This window comes from Stenella coeruleoalba (genome assembly GCF_951394435.1).
Source record: "Stenella coeruleoalba genome assembly, chromosome: 19".
Lineage (NCBI taxonomy): Eukaryota > Metazoa > Chordata > Mammalia > Artiodactyla > Delphinidae > Stenella > Stenella coeruleoalba.
Window position 1 is genome coordinate 34,069,661 of NC_137165.1, and position 16,032 is coordinate 34,085,692.

The following is a 16,032-nucleotide window of genomic DNA, read 5'->3' on the forward strand; positions in this document are numbered from 1 at the left end:
GTGGTTCAGAAATAGCGGAGAGTATTAAAGAAGCACAGGTTTCTTGTCAGCGCCCATGGCCCTGAATATGTAGTCCTTCAGCGAGACATAGACTGCCTGGAGTGAATTCAGTGTCCTCGCCTTAGCTCACCACAGTACACTGTTGCCTTTCACCCTGCTCCGAAAGCCAAGTGATAAGAAAGGGTGGGAAAGTCTTGGATGAGAAGGTGTCCAGGAAGCACTAATTCGTGGCTACAATTAACTCAAATCAGCCATGTTAGTCACAGTTGTATCAACTGATATAACCTGTAAATCTTACTTAGCTCGGAAGACTACCATTTTCTCTTAAAAACTGGTGATTAGGTTGTTTATGCTGATAAGTTGCTATATTAGGTTTATTATAGATCAAATAGGTCTTGAGAATGTCATGCTATAGATGATCAAATGTAAAAAGAATTCACAAGGAGATCTTTATAGAAAGTATATATGCAAATAATCACTAGATGCACCTAGCTATCTGTTTTGCTCTAACTTGTGCTTAGTAATGTAGTTTTAGAGCACTCTTCCCCCTTTTTAGATGTTCTTCCTCTGTGCACAACTATGTCTTTTATGTTTACTATATTGTCATTGTTTATTCATGAATGTGTCTCTTAGCTGTGAGTTCCTTGAAAGCAGACTTGGAGGTCTTATTAGTTTTGTGTTCCTCATGGCCTAGCACAGTGTTTGGGCATATGATCAGTAAGGGCACAGTAGCCTTTAATTAATTAATGATTTGTTGATTGATTGATTGCATTTCAGGAACGTCTTACTGGAAGGATTCTGTTTCTGTGGTGAGAACCATAATCTTTGTTTTATCTCTGTTTCAGTATTTGCCCTTTCTGTGTAATTGCTTTTACTTTTGTGCTATAATCATTACGTGATTATCAAGTACTTTCTTTTTCTTACCATATCTTGGTATTTGAGTGTGAGTTGCTAATTCTCACTAATGGAATATTTTGAAAACTGAGATGTCTTGAAATCACCATGGCTTTTTGTTGGATGAGATTTGTGTTAAATTTTCTTGAAAATCTGTTTTGATATGAGAAAAGAAAACTTTCTCCCTTTGTTCTTTGCCTTGGGTGTTCCCTTGTCTTTCATTCACACTTACTTCCTGTTTGAGGAAGGATTTTAGTTCTGTTTCTGTAGTTTTCAATAAGATTCTGGTTAGTTTCTTGACTCTTATGACGGTGTTATAGGTGGACTTGAAATGTTTCTACAGTTCCTTAGATTAAGAAAAACCTAAAGTAAAACCAGCCCTTGAGATTTATTTTTTGAAGGTGAAATACCTCTTTAAGCTATTCCCATTGTGGTCAAATATATTAGTTTACTGTCCAAATATATTAGTTTACTGTCATTCTTTCCTTTTTTATTCTGGAATCCTTCATTTCTAATCTAGTCTTGTTCTCTAGGCTTATGCATAGCTGTCCTGCTGGGATATCATATCATAATCATCTTAGAAATTCCCTTTACCTATCTTATGCTACAGTCAGTGTTTCCTGGATCCTTTTTCTTTCCTTTGTTTACCCCCTCATTTTGTTGTAGGACATTCTCCTGTAGCTTTCTGGAAAAGGTATAGGAGAGATTGTTTGTACTTTTTCCTTGTTATATTTTTGTAGTACCCTATTCTTATTTGGATGCAATTTTCTTTTTCTCCTTTTCTGAGAATATTTGGAGGTTTTCATATTTTTTTCTTCTTTATTCATTATTTCTGTTCACCCCTCCCCCTTCCCCCATTTGTTTGTTTTGGTACCTTTCTTTTTGGAATCTTCCTCAATTTTTGGTGTTCTTTGGCAGTTCATTCATTTTTTCAGTCTATTGATATATAATTTACATACAATAAAATGCACAGATTTTAAGTATTCAGTTTAGTAAGTTTTGACAATCATATTCACTTTTGTAGCCACCACCCCAATCAAATATATAAGACATTTCCATCAACTCAGAAGAGTTCCCTCCTATCTCTTTGCAGTGTCTGTTCCCTGCAATTCCAGCCACATACTCCCCACTTCACCACCTGTCAACCACTGTCTTTGACATCACAGCTAGTTTTGCCTCTTTAAGTCTTTTATATAATGCAGTCGTATGGTATATGTTCTTTTGTGTCTGGCTTATTTTGCTCAGCATAGTTTTTGAGATCCACTTATGTTGGTGCATGAATCAGTGGTTTCTTCATTTTTATTGCAGAATACTGTTCCATTGTATGGATATACCACATTTATTTATTCATCTGTTCAAGGATCAAGGGGTTGTTGTTTCTAGTGTTTTTGCTATTGTTAATAAAGCTCCTTTGTATGTTTCTGTACAGTATTTTCTTGGGTAAATAGCAAGGAGTGGAATTATTGGGTCATAAGGTAAGTATATGCTTAACTTTATAATAACTGCCAAACTGCCTTTTTATTTTAAAGAGTGATGCATTAGAAGATTGACTGGAACACTTACATGTTTGAGTATATCACTTGTTGACTTGTGGATTTTCCTTTTGGGAACCCAGCCATTTCTAAAGGGGGAATGGAGACATTCCCCTCACCCCATGTCAGTAACAGTAGGTCTTTGTTCTAGAATCATTTACTTTCTTCAGAGAAGAATCCTCATTGATTCTGCCCAGGTGATATATATGTGAGAATAAGGCAAGGGAGGACAGCTGGATGCAAATGCTCACTTAATCTTCACCTTTTTTCATACCTCATTGTCCTTCCTATAGCTCTTAGCTAAATCTGGTGTTTCCATGTATGGAGCCTTTCTGTGTCAGTGTCTCCAGAGAATGTATCTCTGGTTTTTGATATATATCTACATCTAAAAGTGATGTGCAGGGGTGGGTAGATGGTAGATTGGTGCGTGACTGTGTTGTGCTGCAAGGGACCCGAGAGTCTAAGCACTCCTCATATAATTTTCAACCAATTTCTCTTCAATCCCACCTTTTACCCTCACCCCTTTTTTTTTGTGGTAACTGGTACAATGAATTTGAGTCTTTTTTGGGTGCTCTAGACAGAGTAAGTTAGTTCACTTTCTTGTTCACATTTCTCAACTGCTGGTGCTTAGGTTTCAATTTTATTTTATCTGCTCAGGTCAGTCACTCCTCCAGACACTAATGTTCCCCAGAAAAAATTGACTGCCTCTTAGATCCTCAGTTCTTTTTTCTCCTATTCTCTTTGTCCTTGTGAGTTTATGTCCTTTTTTATTCTTGCTGTAATTTTAGTGAAGTCTTTGGAGAGAGAGGAGATAGAAAAACCACTTGTGTTCAGTTTTCTATTTTTTCCAGAAATTGCTTTTTCTTTCTAAAACTAAAATAACTGCATTAATATTATGTTTTCCTACCCTAAAATTTTACTAGGCTTGATTCTCTTTTGTTTTCCATCTTGCCTGAATCTTTATTTTTAAAGTTTTCAAAGTTTCACTTGTACAATGAATGCTTTTATGTATTCCTTATCTACAGATGAACTAATTGTTAGCTTGTTTATATTGAATAAAAATACTATTTATTTTCAGTAAATATGGATCTCTGGCAGTATTTTAGTGTCTGATAGTTTCTTTTGTGCATATACAATACCTTATTCAATCTGTCTTCTGCTGATGGACATTGTTTGCTTTTACAAATGCTTTAAAAAGCTTATATGTACATTTTCTCCTGTTATTAGGGAATAAATTCATTAGTCATCTGGTTGCTATTTTTTAACATATTACCAAACAGTCCTTCAAATATCTGTAACCAACAGTGTATAAGATTATCATTTTATATCACAATGATTGATTTTTCTTGCCTCCTCCACTAGACTATGAGCATCCTAATTTGTTAGTAAAACCATTAATGAAAATTAGGCATATTGAAGAAATAGGTATTCTGGTAGCTGAAGTAATTTCTTCTTTTTTATTGTAATTTATAAAATGAGCTTTGTTCTGTTTCTCACTTTTGCATTCTAAAAAGGAAACAAAATTAGTAACTTGGGGCTATTAATATTATGAATTCATTTTTTAATGAATTAAGCATCTAGTGTTCATACTTTTTCTAGCTACTTATTCAAGTATTAGTTCTTATTGTTTTATCATTGCCCTACAGGTTGTTGAACTCATGAACTTTCCCTCCCTACCACAGACTTTCATTGAATGATAATCTATGTGCCAGGGCACTCTTTAGTCTTTATCTTGCTGGCCCTTTCTGCCTTACTTGAGACTGTAGACCAGCCCTTTTTCTTGTCCTTTGGAGACTATACTCTTGTTTTTCCTGTTCTAACTATTCCTTGTCAATCTTGTTTGAGTATTTTTTCTTTCTCCACAGGTACTGTAAGCTTTGGTTTCTCCCAGTTTTGTCTCTGTCTCATTTGTACTCTTCATTCATGGCTTTAATTGCCGCCTATAGGTTGATGACTCTCATCAAACCTCTCCTAAGCTTTACACTCATAATTGTAAAAACCCAATGGATCTCCCCAAGGTTCCTCATTTTCAGTATGTCCTTATCAGAATTTGTCATTGTTTTTCTTCCTCACGATTTTTTAAAAAAAATATTTTTAAAATTTATTTATTTGGCTCTGCTGGTTGTTAGTTGTGGCATGCAGGATCTTTGTTGCTGTGTGCAGGATCTTCGTTGCAGCATGCAGAATCTTTAGTTGTGGCATGCAAACCCTTAGTTGCAGCATGTGGGCTCTAATCTAGTTCCCTGACTAGGGAGTGAACCTAGGCCCCCTGCATTGGGAGTGTGGAGTCTTAGCCACTGGACCACCAGGGAAGTCCCCATTTCCTCACTTACTCTTTTTCATACATTCCCTTTCTACATGCTAATACCATCCTTCAAGTTTCCCAGGATAGAATCCTGAGTGTTATTCTAGATTGCTTCTACTTTTAGTCCAGCTTCAGATTCTACAGACTTTTCCTTCTAAATATTTCCAGATTTAGCTCCTCCTTTTCTTCTCTTAGTAGCAGTCTATCTTTTGCTTCCACATTTGTTCCACTCTCTATAGAACTGGTAAACTATCTGAATTTTATCTGACTGTGTCCTGTTTCCTGTCTGCCTGGAGTTTGTATCTGAATTGTGTCTGACGGAATCCCTTCCTTATAATGACAGAACCGAATTTCTCTGAATTGGTCAATGACTGCTTTAGGTTTATCACTTGTTACTCCCTGCCTTATTCATTTTGTTCTAGTAACATACAGTTCTCCATACGCTCTATACATCATGCTCTATGCATTATACTTTGAAACAAACTATTATGTCTGCCTGGCATGCCCTTGTCCATTTTGCCTGGATTAGCCTTTAAAAGTTTAAGTAATCATCCTCTCTGTCCAGAAGTCTTGTCTTTCTTCTCTAGCATGGGATAAAGGTACTAATTCTGTGCCTCCATAGTGACGATTGTACTGACCACATAATACTAAAGAGTATTTATTTTTCTGTCCTTGTAGACAGAGATTGTTCTATTCAGTGGAAAAAAGGCTTCAATGCCTAAAATAAAGTAATGGCTCAGTAATTTTTTTTTTGAGAGTGGGTGTCTAAAAATTTAAGTTTATTAGAATCATCTATTTATAGGTTGCTTTCTTTGTAGATGATGACACGGTCTAAACTAAACTTAGGGGGTGTCTTCTGCATGGATAGATACGTGCTCAAAGAGTAGAAATAATATAATTTTTATCCCAGAGGCAATGAGTGCATTGCTGCTAAAAACATATTAATGCCAGCGTCTAAGGCCATTTAGCTTACTTGCTAATTCGAAGTACTTGTTACCTCTTCCTTACCCCTGCCTAAAACTTGTATGCATAATTTAATGTTCTGTCATTTGAAAATAGTGGGTCAGGAATTTGCATATTTATTCTCTAGATTAGATTTGAAGATATTAGAATTATGAAAAATATCTTTGGGTTTATTTGACTTATTTGGAAAGAGAAATAATATTTGCCAATTTTTATTAGGAATTGGGTTGAAAAAATGTAAAGATTTTGAGAGATGACTTTTCTCCTCTAGTTTCTTACCCATCTTCTCTTTCTGAATTTCAGTTACAGATGTAGAGCTGAAACGACTGAAAGATGCCTTCAAGAGGACCTGTGGACTCTCATATTACATGGGCCAGCACTGCTTCATCAGAGAAGTGCTTGGGGATGGAGTGCCTCCAAAAGTTGCTGAGGTAATCTTTATGTTCTAGGTTTTCCTGTGAGATAGTTACCACCAGCCTGAATTCTTGAGGGTTCTCCTGGTCTTGACAGATGTAATCTTCCCTACAGTTATTTTTCTTGCTGAGTAGGTTAACAGATCTTGTTTTAGATGTCAATATGGCTGTGTTCTTAGAGGCCAAATGGGAGTACTGCAGAGCTGCAATTCTGCTTCTGTGTGCTTCTGAGCTTTAATAGCCACTGATTATTATCATGGGACCATTTATATGACTAGCTTCTTATTCTTATAAACTTCATCACCCTGACATATAATTTTTATGTTGGGAGTATTTTTATAAATTTTGAATTTAAAACCTTTCTATATAGTAAAACCTAATTAAATTAATTCTGTAAAATTAAATGTTGTACATGAAACACTAGCTTTTTGGAATTTGTAAAGGCTTATTTAAATTCTACTAAAAATTTTTAGGTAGAGATAAAATGAGCTAAGTTGATATAAATATCCCCTTTCTAACATTAAGTTCACTATTTTATAGGTATATACACAGATATGTATTATGTCATTCGAAAGGTGAAATGATAAAAAAATTAATAAAACAGTGAAAATTATAATAAGAATTTTAAGCTTGGTGTATTTCATAAAACCTTGATTCACCATTCCTAATTAGTGACAGTTGATATTTCTAACCCGTGCTGTGTGCTTTTGAATCTTATGGTTTACATAATATAGAAATTACATTTATTGCTTTTTTGTGTGTTTTAATCTTTTTTTTTTTTTTGGTGGGGATATATGTTGCATTAATTCTGTTACATGTATTCTTGTGTAAAATTACGTACTTTCTTGCTCTGTCATTATTTTGGATTTATGACAGGATTAGTTTTTTTCCTGATACTATTTATTGGTTCTCTTTTTCAGTATGAATTCATCTTCCTATTTTCTTGTGTGTTTTTTTTTGGCGGTATGCGGGCCTCTTACTGTTGTGGCCTCTCCCATTGCGGAGCACAGGCTCCGGACGTGTAGGCTCAGCGGCCATGGCTCACGGGCCCAGCCGTTCTGCGGCATGTGGGATCTTCCCAGACCGGGGCATGAACCCGTGTCCCCTGCATTGGCAGGTGGACTCTCAACCACTGCGCCACCAGGGAAGCCCTTCCTATTTTCTTTTAATTTATTTGTCTTAAATGCTAGTATAATATAAAAATTTGGAATTCAGAATTTTTCATTTTAGGATATAACTAGCAATTTAATGAGATAATATAACTTGCCCATTAGAGGAAGGGATTTAAACTGAATCCATAGTATTTAAAACAAGATGCTTCCAAATTCAAATGTATACTAACTTGAGCCTTTCTTTCCCTTAGCTTCTTCCTTAAAGTCAAAACTGTCAGTCTCTGTAAATTCATGGTGCTGGGAAAACTTAGGTCAGAATATCTGATTTATCTCTTTGGATCATGTATAAAGATTTACTTGTGTACATCTACATACCTATAAACAGATGTCCATTCAGGTCCTTGTCCATTTTTTAATTGGCAAGCTCCTACTGCTTGCCACATAACAGCTCAATAAATTGAGAGACGTGTTGTGGGGGCAAGGAATAACGACTTTATTCCTAAAGCCAGCAGACCGAGAAGATGGTGGACTAGTGTCCCAAAGAACCATCTTCCCTGAGTTAGAATTCAGGCTTCTTTTATAGTAAAAGGGGAGAGGGTATGGCTGGTTGTTGCAGACTTCTTGGTGCCTTTGTTCTTGCAGCTGTCCACGGAGGTCTGATCACAATGTTCCTAGACCTCCTGCAAGACAAATCTTATTCTCTGTTTGGCAACATTTTATCTCTATATGAATGAAAAAGTGTTATACCTTTAAGAAGTCAGAGCCTTGAGAATGGGCTATCTTGTATATTTTAGGCTATAGGCAACATTCTTTTATGAAAGGTGCAAAACCTGCATGACTAAGCACGGGCAACAGAGCGCAAAGGTTAGAGCTAAAGGAATAGATTCAATATGGAGTCAGGTTTTTTCTTCTCTGTTATAGTCCGAGCAACTGTTTGTTGAAAAGATTATTCTTTCCCATTGAATCGTCTTATCACTGTTGTTGAAAATCAACTGATCATAAGCATAAGGTTTTACTTCTGGATTCTCAATTCTATTCCATTGCTTTCTGTGTCTATCCTTGCATCAGTATCATATTGTCTTGATTACTCTAGGTTTATAGTAAGTGTTGAAATCAGAAAGTGTCATTTCCCTATCTTTCTAATTTTTCAAGTTGTTGTGCCTATTCTGGGTCCCTTGCATTTACATATGAATTTTTGTATCAGTTTTTCAATTTCTGCAAAAGAAGCAGCTGAGATTTTGATAGGGGTTGCATTGAATCAGTAGATTGATTTGGGGTGTATTGCCATTTTAACAATATTTAAGTCTTCTGACTCACAAAATTAGAATGCCTTTCCATTGATTTAGATTTTTAATTTCTTTCAGCAATGTTTTATAGTTTTCAGTGTACAAGTCAAATGTCCATCAATAGAACAAAATGTGGTATATCTAATCTATAGAATGGAATATTGTTAATAAAAAAGGAATGAAGTTTTCTGATACATGCATGGATGAACCTTCAAAACATTCTAAGTCAAAGAAGCCAAATACAAAACACCATGTATTTTTTTATTCTATTTGTATGAAATGGCCAGAATAGCCAAATCTATGGGGACAGGAAATAGATTAGTGGCACTTTGTTAAAATTGTCGCTGATTTTTTTCTTACTCGCTTGCATGGTAGCTGCCTCTTCCTGCTGTTGTTTTGGAGGAATCTATCTTTCTTGAAATGTCAGATACAGGTTGCCCTGTTAACTCAGTTCTCCGATATGCTCAAGAAATGTAATATGATAGTTAAATGACTTTTTCTTGTTTTTAGGTTAGGAGTGACACTCAGGCTTTCTACATCTAAGGTGGAAGTGGAACTCCCTGGAACGTCATTTTTATGTCAATATTTCATAAATTTCATTTCACCCAAAATTATTTCAAGAGTCTCTGTCCTTTGGACTATCTTTTAAGAATCATCACTGGCTAGAATAATTAAAGTATTGAATAATTGTTTTCCAAGAATGATCTTAATTTTAAATTGTAAAATCCATAATGATAGTTTCAAATTTCAGTTTCATTGTAGTTAACACTTTTTTGTGTGTAAACTCTACCACAGTATTAAACACAAATAGAAATTTTATAAATGCTTTTAGTGATGATGGTGAACTTAATTTATCCTATTATTTACAGATCTAGGTTTATTTTAAGTGAGGAGGAGTACTATTAGCATGTGAATATTGATTAGTACATATAACACTGTGTAGGTTTTAAAGTACTATAAGGAACTAAGTACTTCTGTCTTTTTTTAATTTATTTTTTTGTTTATTTTTATTTTTGGCTGTGTTGGGTCTTCGTTTCTGTGCAAGGGCTTTCTCTAGTTGCTGCAAGCGGGGGCCACTCTTCATCGCGGTGCGTGGGCCTCTCACTATTGCGGGCTCTCTTACTATTGTGGGCTCTCTTGTCGGAGCGCAGGCTCAGTAGTTGTGGCTCACGGGCCTAGTTGCTCCACGGCACGTGGGATCTTCCCAGACCAGGGCCCGAACCCGTGTCCCCTGCATTGGCAGGCAGATTCTCAACCACTGCGCCACTAGGGAAGCCCGGTACTTCTGTCTTTAATCTCTCGTATTTTCTCATGAAAGGATGTCTTTATAGTGTCTCATACAATAATCTCAAAGGATGAGTGAACCCCATTAAGCTCAGTTCTGGAATAGTTCCAGCATTTATATAAAATGAGCTTGTAGCTTATTTCAGGCATCTCTCCAAGACAGGCAGGTTAGTAAATAGACTTCAACTTTTGTGTGTATTTGGGAAAGGGAGTATGCTTCATCTTGCAGAGTATAAAGTTATTTGCTAAAGAGGAAATAGTACATTTTAAGTAAAATGGAAGTATAGATCTGGGCAGATAGTTTTGAAGTTTGAATTTAGATGTAGTGGGTAGGCAGACTCATAGAATGGAGGATCTGTATTCAGTAGTTGCAGCAAAATCTTGTTAAATGATGGGATTTCTAAACAAAGTGATTAGTTGCAAAGCTAAGGAAGTAATCATTCGACTGTAGATGGCTCTTCTGCGATCTTTCTTAAAATCCTTCTAAGAGTTTCCTATATAAATTCCAAGACAGGCTATTTTGGATAAGGAAAAATAACTCAAAGTAGTCTAAAATTTTTAGAATCAAAGCATTGATTTCATTTGACTCATTATTTTCTAGGATAGATTAGTGTAGTTAATATTTTGATGTAATTCTGATCTTGCTTATAATAATAACTATGTGTTATTTGAACAAAATATTAAATGAATGGAATTTGAGGGAATTAAGAAACCAAGGTCAAAACAAGGTGAATGGAAAACTGTTCTACTGGAAATTGGACTTTTCTGAACCAAGGCCACTAACTCTTAATTATTCAGTGTTTTTTCTTTAGTGTGTCACCCATCTCCCAACCCCTATTCCCCCAAAGAAATCTAATGACAAAACATTTCCATGTAGTATTAATTTGTAATCATTTCCTCTTGTTTTCACATTCACTTAAAACTGGTTTTCACCATTTACAAAATATGCGATGCAAGTGAATTGATAGTTGCTACTCCTTAACTATTTCTTTTGACTGGAAACTCTTAAATCTCTATCCCAGGATTGATTTCAATTCTGGATGGCTGTCTAGGATAAAAATTCCACTCCACCTTCCTCCATAAAGCTGTCTCTGACAATTTTAGCCTGCACTGTTTTTCTCCCATCCTTAAACTCTTAACAGGCATTAAGCCTGCCTCTGTACTATGTAGTACAATGTTTTTATTAGATAATGACTAATTGTTCATTTAAATCTTGTCTCAACTAAGTTATGATTCTTGACGGGCAGACTTTATGACTTTTAAAAAATTGGCCCCAGAGTGTTGTGCATATAATATAAACTCAATGAGTATTTTGATGTTTCTGTTTTGTTTTGTTTGTAAGTAATTGTATATTCTGCAAAACCCTATTGTAAGAATGACCAGGACAATGACCAGGAAACCATACTCCTAAAGTCAGTTAGCTTTGCTAGCTTTGCAGTCTTTGAACATTTAACCTTTTCCAAATTTGAGGAAAATACACATTTTAAGCAAAAGCAATCATGGAGACTGGAGTGTTTTTAGATATAGTGGTCAACATGTGAAAACAAGCAGCTGATTAGTAGGGTATTTTTCCATTAGTGTTGGTAAATTTATGCTGAGATATTCATAATGCATTTAGATGCCCCTTGGGGCTAGGGACATGCATTTATTGAGTTGGCCAAAACGTTTGTTCCAGTTTTTCAGTAAGATGTTATGGAAAAACCCAAACGAACTTTTTGTCCAATTCAATACTAGACAGTCTAGGTTTAGGGGGACTATCTGACCATAGAATAATGATTTGTGATTGTTTTTTTGTTTTGATGTTAGTTGATCAGTATTATTGATTACATCCCTTTATGTTGGATTTACTAGCATCATGGATAACAACTTTCTTGACAGCTCTAGCCATTGTCAGCTCTTGATGCTGTTGATCATTGACTGTTGTAATATACTAAAATAATATGTTTATATCAACCAGAGAAAAGCAGCTAATGTTTTCATGTTACATTAAATCCTAGTCTTGACATTATGGCTAACAGTAGAACACTAAGCAGGATACTGGTTTAAAATCTTTCTCTGGAACTGGAATCTGTAAAATATCCACTAGTCTTTATCTTAACTGCATCACTTTCGTTCAGTGTAATATTCATGCTAGTTCTCAAATTGCATTGTTGTTTTTTTCTTTTTGTATTTCTCTTTGTAAGACCAGACAAAAAAGATTCCAAGGGCTCTCTTAGATGAAGATAATAACAGCATATATCACTCCCTTCTTGTAAAATTACATATGGACTTTTAAAAAAAATATGCATTATTGTCTTGATGGTTCTTAACTGCCACGTTTTATCCTAGAGCGATATTTAAACTGTTTCATAAGCTATTGAAAAACAAAGTTTATAGGAGAAGAGCTGATATGTCATTAAGCATAATGGGACTAGGGAATTCCTTGTATAAAACATTACATCAAATACATTACATAAATTATAAGTGTTCTAAGTGGTATGCCGTATGTCAAAGAAGTTACTTATATTGGTACTAAAAAATACTCTTATAGAAAATAACTTATGCATAATCACTTATTTTGAATCCTTGGTGTATTAAGTGAGCCACTGACATGACTAGTGTAGTAGATGATAAAAATAATTGACATCCTTTTCAAGTCAGTCTTGATAAGACACTTCTATCCAATAGCATATTCCTTAATTGGTATTATAAGGTAAAATAAAGTTGATTTAATTTATAATCGAGAGTGTTAAAAACCTCTGCCTAAATTTAGCTGATAAAATTCAGCTGAATTTGACTACAGAAGTTGGAAATTTTATATAAAAAGAATTCTAAATGGTGGGAAAAGCAACTAACGTTATCTAAAGTTGGGTGAATGTAAAAGGAATGCATATTCATTCTTATCCTTTTCTCCCTTTCTGCATGCCCATGGAATAAATATAGCTGTATTTTATTGAGCACCTACCTAATAAATTTCTTTTCTTTTTATAATTTATTTATTTTTGGCTGCGTTGGGTCTTCGTTGCTGTGCGTGGGCTTTCTCTAGTTGCAGAGAGCGGGGGCTACTCTTCCTTGCAGTGCATGGACTTCTTATTGCAGTGGCTTCTCTTGTTGTGGAGCGTAGGCTCTAGGCACGCAGGCTTCAGTAGTTGTGGTGCGTGGGCTCAGTAGTGTGGCTCGCGGGCTCTAGAGTGCAGGCTCAGTAGTTGTGGTGCACGGGCTTTGTTGCTTGGCAGCATTTGGGATCTTACTGGACCAGGAATCGAACCCATGACTCCTGCATTGACAGGCGGATTCTTAACCACTGTGCCACCAGGGAAGTCCCTAATAAATTTCTATTTGTAGCAGTAATGGAATGATTTTTATGTTTGCCTTGCATATGGTAGTTATTATCTTTTAAGACTATCATCTTTGAGTAATATTAATTGTTACATTCAATACTTAGATTAAAATATAGGGAGAAGAGTTGTAAAATACAGTTGAACTTTCTGTATTTCCATAATTTTGTCATTAAGTGATAAATATGAGAATCCTTCGTTAATGTACTTCTAAATGTAATTTCTGTTTTTAAAAATAATTTTGTTTATTTATTTTTGGCTACGTTGGGTCTTTGTTGCTGCACACGGGCTTTCTCTAGTTGCGGCGAGTGGGGGCTACTCTTCGTTGCAGTGCACAGGCTTCTCAGTGTAGTGGCTTCTCTTGTTGCAGGGCAAGGGCTCTAGGTGTTTGGGTTTCAGTAGTTGCAGCATGCAGACTCTAGGGCGTGCAGGCTTCAGTAGTTGTGGCTCACGGGCTCTATAGCTCAGGCTCAGTAGTTGTGGCGCACAGGCTTAGTTGCCCCGCTCCATGTGGGATCTTCCCAGACCAGGGATCGAACCAATGTCCCCTGCATTGGCAGGCGGATTCTTAACCACTGTGCCACCAGGGAAGTCCCTAAATGTAATTTCTTGATGCTTTATTTTTTATGAGTAGCTGATTGAAAATATGAAGAGGAAAGAATTTATGTTCAGAGTCATTTATTTATTTATTCTTTTAAAATTTATTTATTTTATTTATTTTTGGCTGTGTTGGATCTTCATTGTTGTGCGCGGGCTTTCTCTAGTTACGGTGCACAGGCTTCTCATTGCGGTGGCTTCTCTTGTTGCAGAGCACAGGCTCTAGGCACATGGGGTTCAGTAATTGTGGCACACCGTCTCAGTAGTTGTGGCGCATGGGCTTAGTTGCTCCGCGGCATGTGGGGTCTTCCTGGACCAGGGCTCAAACCCCTGTCCCCTGCGTTGGCAGGCGGATTCTTAACCACTGCGCCACCAAGGAAGTCTCCAGAGTCATTTATACTTACAGCTTTAGGGTACACTTTTTCCTGCCTAGTTCTCTATTAAGTTATAAGAACATCCTGAAGCACCTTTCTGAGAATCTGAGGTGTTGTCCCAAATATGCTATTATAAAAAATGATGGACTTAAAGAAATTATTAGCTGTGTAATGGTAACATTTCATACTATATACATCATTGTAGTTTTGAATGCAAATACGTACAGTATATAAACAATATAACCACATATATTGTAGTTTCAAATATATGTAACACTTTATAGTCATCAAAAATTGTGATTTTAGGATTAATTTTGTAATTAAGGAACATTGCAGTCAACTGTGGGATTTTCAAGGGTGTATTCTCAGGAAACAAATGGCATGAAGAAACAGCAATATATCCTCCTATGTTCACACAAACTAATACAGGATAGCAAGTCATTTACTGAAAAATGTTTATATATTATGGCTAAAAAGGAAGTCCTTAGTATAGTCTATCCTTTTTTCTTTTTTTTTACAGTATTGTTCTTTAGTACGCGTCTCGTTTATTCCCATTTAAAATAAATATTTGTTGTAAAATGTCTCTGGTTTTTTGTGAATGAATAAAAATTTTTTGAACTGAACTCAAAATAATAGTATATAATAAATGATTTGTAATACATACAGTAATACCTATCATTGTATTTTCTCCTATATTAGTTAACTTTTCTCAGCAACATACATTTAATAACTAGTCCACTGGAACGGGAATATGTTTTAAAGAAGTCTTGTCCTGTATTTTTAGCTGCTAAAGCTAGATTATTGAAGTCTTTAATTTATTTTTCCTGAGAGTTTGATACTAATAAAATATACTTCTTCACTGGGCAGTGTTTCTTTGACCTTCTTCCTTCTAAAATAGAAGCATATTAAAAATGTTCATTCTGCTTATTATAAATATAGTAAGATGTTTTTCATGAGGATTTTCTTTTTACTACTTTGTAAAATTATATTCAGTGACTTAGCAGTAAAAAGGAAGACCTGTTGGTACACACACAACATAAGTGAATCTCCCAATCACTATGCTAAACGAAAGAATCCAATTAAAAATAGAGCACATGCTTATGATTCCATTCCTATAAAATTCTAGAAAATGCAAAATCTATCATGAAACAAAGCTTACCTAGAGCCTGGTACTGGTGTTGGTGCAGGAGGAAGGAGAGGCAGGGATAAATTACACAGGGACATGAAACTAGAGGTGATAGAAATGTTTGTTACTCGTTTTTTTTTTGGCTGTGCTGGGTCTTCGTTTCTGCGCGCGGGCTTTCTCTAATTGCGGTGAGTGGGGGCTACTTTTTGTTGCGGCGAGTGTGCTTCTCATTGCAGTGGCTTCTCTTGTTGTGGAGTGCAGGCTCTAGGCGTGCAGGCTTCAGCGGTTGCAGCATGTGGGCTCAGTAGTTGCAGCACGTGGGCCCCAGAGCACGCGGGCTTCAGTGGTTGCGGTGCGTGGGTTCAGTAGTTGCCGCGTGTGGGCTCTAGTGCATGTGAGCTTCAGTAGTTGTGGTGTGTAGGCTCAGTAGTTGCAGCATGCGGGCTTCAGTAGATGCAGCATGCAGGCTCAGTAGTTGTGGTGCGCAGGCTTAGTTGCCCCACGGCATGTGGGATCGAACTCCTGTCCCCCTGCATTGGCAGGCAGATTCTTAACCACTGGACCACCAGGGAAGTCCTGTTACTTGTTTTCTTGATTGTGATTATGGTTTCAGTGGTATGACATGAAGTGTGACAAAATGGATCAATTGTACACTTTAAATATATGCAGTTTATTGTACTTCAGTTATTCCTCTAAAACTTGGTAGAACATTTAATTAGATGTACTTTTTGAGCTTTTCAGGAAGAATACTTGTTCTACTTGGAAAAGTGAGCTGGAAATATAAAAATTGACTATTGACAGACATATGATTTCCTTTTCGTTCTTCATT

The 16,032-nt window shown here is 36.1% G+C and overlaps 1 protein-coding gene across 2 annotated transcripts in view; it reads left to right on the plus strand.

Annotated features, from left to right (window-relative positions):
• Positions 1-16,032, plus strand: part of USP32 (ubiquitin specific peptidase 32) — a 197,871-nt gene that overhangs the window by 56,197 nt on the left and 125,642 nt on the right. For both annotated transcript variants that reach the window (XM_079905174.1, XM_079905175.1), the window contains exon 2: positions 5,998-6,125. In XM_079905174.1, the coding sequence (XP_079761300.1) occupies positions 5,998-6,125 (128 nt within the window). The remainder of the gene's footprint in view (positions 1-5,997; positions 6,126-16,032) is intronic.